Below are 7,500 nucleotides of genomic sequence, written 5' to 3'. Positions count from 1 at the left end.
TAATAATGAACTCAATGGAAGGGCCTTTAGATATTTTTTACTTGTGGGCAAGGTTTATGAAGTTGTGCGGAATGTCTCGTAATAGGACATGCAGTTCACTGGTAGAAGTACATGTACAAATGTATACATGTATATATCGAATGCATGCCAATAGGAGGAAACTACAGGCTGAGTTTTATCACTGTTGCCTTTTAGTAGGACGAAGTAAAACAGGCTTTATTTCTTACAGCAATTGTATACAGAATGGATCTGTTTACTCTGTAAATTTAGTGTCATGACTTTGGCAAATTTAAAATACATGCAAGCTTTTCATTAAAATAATTTTTAAGCTAGAAAATCACTATAAAAGGACATTTTGCTTGGTCTGTTGGAGATCATCAACTTTATTACTTCAGGTACAGAGATGTTCCGAGGCCATTTTCCATTATGTGTCAAAGTTCTTTTTTACCCTGATCAGTTGTTATCCTCATGTCATTGTGTAACTAAACTGAACATAATAATAGTCATGATATGCATGATGAGTGACAGGGATTTTTTGTAACCCATTGACTCCTAGAGTTTCCCCATTGACGAGTAAAATTGTCTGGCATTAGACAGAGTAAAATACTAAGTATGGTTGGTTCAGGCCAGCTCGAGAGTCAAAGGGTTACAGAAAAGTGAAGTGCCCTTAATTCTTATTTTACAAACTATCCAAAATACAGTTCCTTTTTATGGACTGTAATTAATAACTGAAAAATGCCTTTCCACAATTAATCGCTTAGTTCCCTTTAAAACTTGTTAGCACTACATGTAATTTTTCGAGTTACATACCAAAATAATCTTGGTTTGATGTGATCAAGAATTCCAATTTATACACATATTTCATGGCTTCGTCAGTCTACATGTAAGTGTACAGACTGTTTATTTGAACCGTACTACTTTAGCAGTTACATGAGGGAAGTAAAACATTTTCAAGGGTTCTCTCAGTTGTACATCTAGCAGTTCAGTTGAGTTTTACTACTCAAATTAGATATACAGTCACAATAGGAGAAACTACATGTACAGGTCGTAGGGCAAGAAGTAAAGTGGCTATGTAGATGTTGATGTTTACAGTAGGTGATGTCACATTGTAGCATTAAAAACCACCAAAAGGAGGTAGTTTACATGTACATGTACATGTATTTCCTTAGGGAGATGTTATAAAAGGTAAAAGTCAGCTTACTTAAGAGTTTTCCTTTGTCTATTCTTTGTTGCCTTTTTTAGCACAATGACATGGATGCAACTTTGCTTCACATAAGATGTGATGATAATTATTGTATACTAGGTCTGGTCTCTATTCGTACATATTTGAATGGGAATTGCCCTACATGTATGTAAAGTTGATAGTTGCTAAAACAAGGAATGAGCTACAATGACCTACAGTGTTGACTACACTGGGTTAAAAATATCTAAGTATTTTTTAATTCGTTCATGCCCTGACGGCATCAGACCTGAGAAATGTCTCCTTTTTTAGTTTAGATCACTTTAGCTCACTTTTAGATTAGTTTTGTAACCCAATGTATCCAATTGTAGGTCATTGTAGTTCATTTCTCGTTTTGGTAACTACGTATTGTAATAGCCTTTGCAATGCTTACGACTGACTTTTTTGTTTTAGACATCATGGAACATTACAAAGGGAAAGTCTAAACAGTATTTTTTTTAAGTTATGAAAGAAGTAAGATGTTATTATTTTAGATTGAGATGCATACATGTAGTTCATTAGTGAAGTTACCTTAAGTTAATTATGTTGAGATTTTACTGTTTATGTCCATTGCATTAGCTTACTGGTTTTTCTAGTGTAAGGGTAATAATGCTTAAGAAATTAATAATAAATGAATAATCTATTTAATATCCGATCAGTATTTAATAAAACTACTGTATCATTGATCACATTTTCTGTGTTTTGCATTTAATATGAAGCTTTAGGTCACCAGCCTCATTTTTCAGAAAGCAGAATTTTAATGGAAAAACTATTGTTTGCAATCAAGAACATCTCAGGTTCCATTAAGCTGCACTTTATTTTACTTAGAGTATTAAAGGATGATGGTGAATGAATAATCACAACTTACATAAATTGGAAACAAGTCAGAACTAAATAAATTTTGATAATATTGAACTAAAACCTTCCTTTGCTTTATTTTCGTTATGCTGTCCTAGAATTAATAACTTGCACCTATTTCAGAAATCACAAAATGACCTTTGAAACATCTTCACATAGCTCCTCCTGTTCTAGAAGGGTTAAATCCACTGTGGAAATTACCACAGAAAATGGTTACATTACTATTACTTTGAGACAAATATATCATCACAGAAATTAATCCCATATTTGGGAATTTGACAAAGCCAGCAGCATCAATTTATTAGTGATGGTTCAATACAGTTGTTTTTTTTTACTTGGTAACTCTGACAGTCTGCTTTGGACACCCCTTTACAATCACAACTGTGTAATTTGTCAGACAAGCAGAAAGTGAGATTTTCCACTGGCTGAGTGAAACAAAATAAGTGGAAAATGTTTTTCTCACACACCGCTGGGGCCTGGGAAGAGGTCAGGTGACCTAAGGCGGGCAGTTGTTTTTGTTGGTCTGCCATTTCTGACCTTTTTGGCAGCTTGGCATAGCTACCAGTGGTGTGTGAGAAGTTCTATTAACTAAATTAAATTTTGTGCTGGTGCTCCTGAAAACCATCACAATTAGCAGGATGCCATGCGGGGGGTTGCAGGTTCAAAGCATGACCAGATCCAAACCTCAGGATCTTAAAAAAAACTGAGGAGAAAGTGCTGCCTTTGTAATTTCATCTGAAAATGGTTAGACTTTTAAGTCTTCTCAGATAAGGACTATAAACTGTAGGCCCTGTCTCACAAATATCTTCCATGTGTGGGACGTAAAAAGAACACACTATTCGAGGAGAGAAGGGAATGGAATTCCCGGTGTTGTGGCTGTCCTTTGCAAGTGTATGGGTTTGTGGGTACATTGTAGTGGGTGTAGCAGGTCCACATCAACTGAAGAGCTGTCAAAACGTTAACCTGCTCAAACAAATATATAACAAACAAACAAACAAACAAGAATTGTGACGTATGGTATGCATGGGTGAACCTCAGCGCTTGGCAAGCATTTTGTGGGTGGATTTCTAGTGTCTGAAGAGCCAATTTCCAACTCTTGAAATGTGTGGGTAATGGGGTAAGGACATTAAGTGAGAGGTGTAACACTTTGCAGGTAGCCTGCGAATACAGCCGCCCTTCATTGCTCACCACTACTCCAACAGGAAGCAAAAAGTGATGGTGAGTAATGAAGGGTTGATGTATTCGCAAGCTACTTTGCAGGCTACTGACAAATGAACCTAAGCTTGCGTTGTCAGATGATGAGCTCTTTATCTTAACGTTTTAAAAGTCCCAAAGAAATGGAAATTTTATACTTTCACAAGTATTAACAAATTTATTGGAAGTCATTTTAAATTAACTGAACATGAACATGGTTTTTTCCAAAATTCAAAATATTAAAATTTATTTAATGGTGGACGATGTGAAAATGCATGTGATTTTGCAACTCGACTTGCGTAAGATAATTATCACGACATCAAGTTCATTGACAATGGAACTGACGAACATACAGCTGTAGGTGAACTCTTTGAAACTGTGTGGCATCCATATGCTACGCTGTATGTGACAAAATATCAAGTCTGCTAATAATAAAACAAGTCACATAATTTACAATCAAGTTGCCAACAATTAGCATGAGTTTGTTTGTTGACCAAATCACATTCCTAGCAATTTATGTCACCTCTCTTGGTGTACAATAATATTCACATATTCAAGGCCCACGCCTCGAATGTCAAGCTCTACGTTTCGCACGTTAAGATGCTTGTTTTATAAATCAAGAAGACGGAGGACAGCTTTTGATCAATTATATCTTCGAGGGGGACTGAACACCTGTGGCAAGGTGATGAAACTCAAGAAAATCTGAGCGGCACTATGGCCACTGAAAGTATCGAGGATATTGGTAGGCGAATTATTCGATCAACCCAAAAAAAAAATATTCGTTCCTCTCATGTCACCACAACTTCACCCAGCTGCTGAAGTTGTGAAGAGGAACTCGCTCAGAGACTAAATAGTCCATTTTACAGTTGTGTGCTTAGTTACCTGGCCTATGAATTAAAGTGAGTCTGGAGTTGACCTTGTTTTGATAGAAACCTCACTGCTTTTCTTAAGTAAATTCTTACTACTTAGCATGACAACAACATTAACATAAGAAAAGAAGGGAGGTCTGTATCATAACAAGATCAACACCAGCCTCACTTTCATTTAAAGGCCAGGTAACTAAGCACACAACTGTAAAGAGGTCTATTGTGAATGATCTGCAGCAAAATGAAGATATTTCGGGAGTGAGGGCTGGCTCATTTCCCAAAACAGTGGTTGGTAAGCAAGCCTACAAAATGAATCACATCTACAGTAAGCAGTTGGAGTAGCCAATATAATCCACAAGAAAATTATGGCTACACATACTAAAGCAGAAGACATTTGGGACAATAAACAGGTTGCCCGCCATTACTTGTGTTCAGTCCCCCTAAAAAATAGAATTGATCAAAAGCTGTCCTCTCTCTTCTTGATTTATAAACTTGCAAAACATAGAGCTTGACATTTGAGGCACGGGCCTTGAATAATTATATGAATTGTACAACAAGAGAGGTGACATAAATTGCTGGGAATGTGATTTGGTCAACAAACGAATTTATGCTAATTGATGGCAACTTGATTGTAAATTGTGTGACTTGTTTTATTTATTAAGGGACTTTATATTTTGTCACATATGGCATAGAAATTAGGTCACATAGAGACCTGAAATCATAACTCTAATGAGCATCTGTTCTCCAGCAAAAATATTCAACGAAATTAAAACCTCTTAAGGTGGCCCAACACAGTTTTTGTGTGCGCTCTGTCTAACACAATGCAGCGTGCGTGGAAAGGTTGCAAAAAATAAACATGGCTTCAATACAGCAATCATTTTATTTGCTCAATGCTTCCGCTATCTGTACTATTTATCCTTATAATTGAGAAAAGTGTTTTCAAATTGATGGTTTTAGTCCTTTATGAGAAATGTATGTTAGAGAAGGTAACGATGCAAAGAACTCTGCAATTCGCAGATTTTCCTTTGTTATCAAAAGGACCCAGTTAAATGCAGTGCATGCGTAGTATGTTAAAAAATTGTGATTGAATGCGGAATAGCTTTCTCGGAAATATGTCTCGAGAACCACACGTTAGAATTTAACAAAATTTGTTTACGAAAATACTTTAGGAAACAAGTAACTGGAGTATTGAAAAAATTTTGAACTTTAACAGAGGAAATGCTAGATATTCCAGTGAACCTTCAAACAAGGGATAATTAATTAAAGATCTCTCTGTCAAATTATTATTAAAATAGTGTTAACTTGTGAGCATCGTTACAAGCTTGTTGCATGCAAATTATAGAGAAAATCTAGCCACCAGATTTTCTCCAAATAAACAAAACCAATTTTAATTTAAAGGCCTGCTTATATTTATTCATGTTGCCATGGCAACGGCACATATGTCAGCTTAACTATCAAAAAACCAAAGTTTGTGTTGTTAAAATACGTATCAAAAACTGTGTTCAGCCACCTTTAACACGCGAGATGTTCATAACTAAGTAAAAGTCGTGCGAAAAATCACAATCGAAAAAATCTTGACTGTAGAAGCTGCTTCTTAAAGTAATCAAATAAAGCTAATTTTTTTGTAATAAAATCTGTTTAATTTTATATATTTCATAATTAAGCTTATGTATTATGTATTATTCAAATTCGCATAACTGCACCCACTCAAGAAAATCCCTCCAGCATTTCTGTAAGTTCTGAACACGTACATAAATTAATGTAGTGTCGATAAGCATAGTGTCCTTTGATCTTGGTGAAAAACCGAACAACTTGTTATTTTGTTCAGATTCGCCGTCGGCCTGTCTTTACGGTATATTTGCAGAGTGGAAAGGCCACTGTAATTTCAATTCCAGTTTATACGTTACTTAAGATTACCAGTCTTGCACCATCATTGGACATGCATGAGCATATGCGGACACCCCACCAATTAATAGAAGTTAACATTTTGATGTTTGGTTCAAACTGTTCCATCCTTGGCAAAAAACAATCGCTATTGTTCTTGTTTCTTTTCTTTCTTCCTCTTGTCTTCCCCGTGTTGGATTTTTTCCACCACTTTCCTTCCTGCTTCCCCATGGCCGTGTTCGCCCGAACTTTTATTTTGCCCCGCTTCTTTCTTCGTTCTTCCTTTGCGAGAATGACCCGTCGCATGCAGGCTTTCGTCGTAGTTATACTCCTCGTATTTGTCTTGATTTTCCATTGTATCAACTAAGCAACGAATTCCTTCAAAATCTTCAAGTAATAATGTACAACTCACTCGTTGAAAATTGATGACTAGTCAGAAGTGAAAATTTGTTAATTTCTGCACGTGGGAATGCTGGGTAAGTCTGACCAAATACATTAGCATAATTTACTCGTAAAATGGTCGCAAAGTGAGTGTTGAGGAGATTGTTACGTTTGAGGACAGTCTCCGTGTTAATTCTCCTGAAACGTTATTGGTTTTAGATAATAGCGGTTTCGTCCAACGATTCCATACAGCTTAACTCGCTGGCACAAGCGACGTTTTACACCCATGGCCATGTTTTGTGGTCTCAAGGGAAGTTTGATGGCGGTGGTTCTCTGTTTTGCATTGGTGTGTGACCAACTTCAAAATGCGCTCTCTATTTCTCGGTTTCAACTCCTTGATGATAATACGCCTAGCCATAAAAACTGGTCAGAAAGAAAAATTACTATCAAGATGCCTGGGACTCATCCACTGGAGGTAAATAGGTTATCTATATTGAAATATGATTATGGTACATCTTCAGACGTCGAGGATGTACTCAGCTGTTTCCTCATGAGCATAAACGCGAGGAGTTCCCTGTTTCATTTTATGCTTTAGTACCAGAAAGGGTCATTTATATACCATTAAGTATCAAAAAGTCTACAAGTTACCTACTGAACTTGGCGTGAGATTTTTGCATTTAAGACTTAAAATATTAAAATATTGATGCATTTATCGATCAGTGTCACTGAGAGTTAATTTCAGCATTTGGTATTTTATTTCAGCTACCTTTGAGTTAGCCGTTTGCAAACTCATAGGCTATTATTCTTACTTCGTTGTTGTCTTTGCTTATAATGACCTTTTAAGAATACTATTTAGTGCTCTCTGACTGAAACATTGTGAGGTCATCATATGCATTTATCTTTTTCCTGGTGAGATATTGAACTTAAGTACAAACTTTTTTTAAAAGTCATCACAAGGATATAGAAAACAGTGTAACATTACAATATTCTAAGCTTTTTTATCAATGCTTCTTGTTAATATGATCCTAATATTAATAATTTGTATACTTTTTAAGACATTTGTGGCGACAGTGACATTTTACAAACACTTAAAAAAAA

General features: G+C 35.9%; 2 protein-coding genes across 2 annotated transcripts in view; both read left to right on the top strand.

Moving 5' to 3' along the window:
• The window catches only part of LOC138039227 (protein FAM219A-like), a 6,635-nt gene extending 4,730 nt beyond the window's left edge, over positions 1-1,905 (top strand). Inside the window, exon 7 of the mRNA XM_068885434.1 lies at positions 1-1,905. This exon is cut by the window's left edge and continues 173 nt beyond it. The gene's annotated coding sequence lies outside the window, so the exon portion shown is untranslated.
• A 1,506-nt stretch (positions 1,906-3,411) lies between these two features.
• The window catches only part of LOC138039224 (peptidyl-glycine alpha-amidating monooxygenase B-like), a 33,874-nt gene continuing 29,785 nt past the window's right edge, over positions 3,412-7,500 (top strand). Inside the window, exon 1 of the mRNA XM_068885430.1 lies at positions 3,412-6,877. Coding sequence (XP_068741531.1) covers positions 6,689-6,877 — 189 coding nt within the window. The 5' untranslated portion in view covers positions 3,412-6,688. The remainder of the gene's footprint in view (positions 6,878-7,500) is intronic.

Source organism: Montipora capricornis, chromosome 2 (assembly GCF_036669925.1).
Source record: "Montipora capricornis isolate CH-2021 chromosome 2, ASM3666992v2, whole genome shotgun sequence".
NCBI lineage: Eukaryota > Metazoa > Cnidaria > Anthozoa > Scleractinia > Acroporidae > Montipora > Montipora capricornis.
This window is presented reverse-complemented; position numbering and strand designations above follow the sequence as displayed.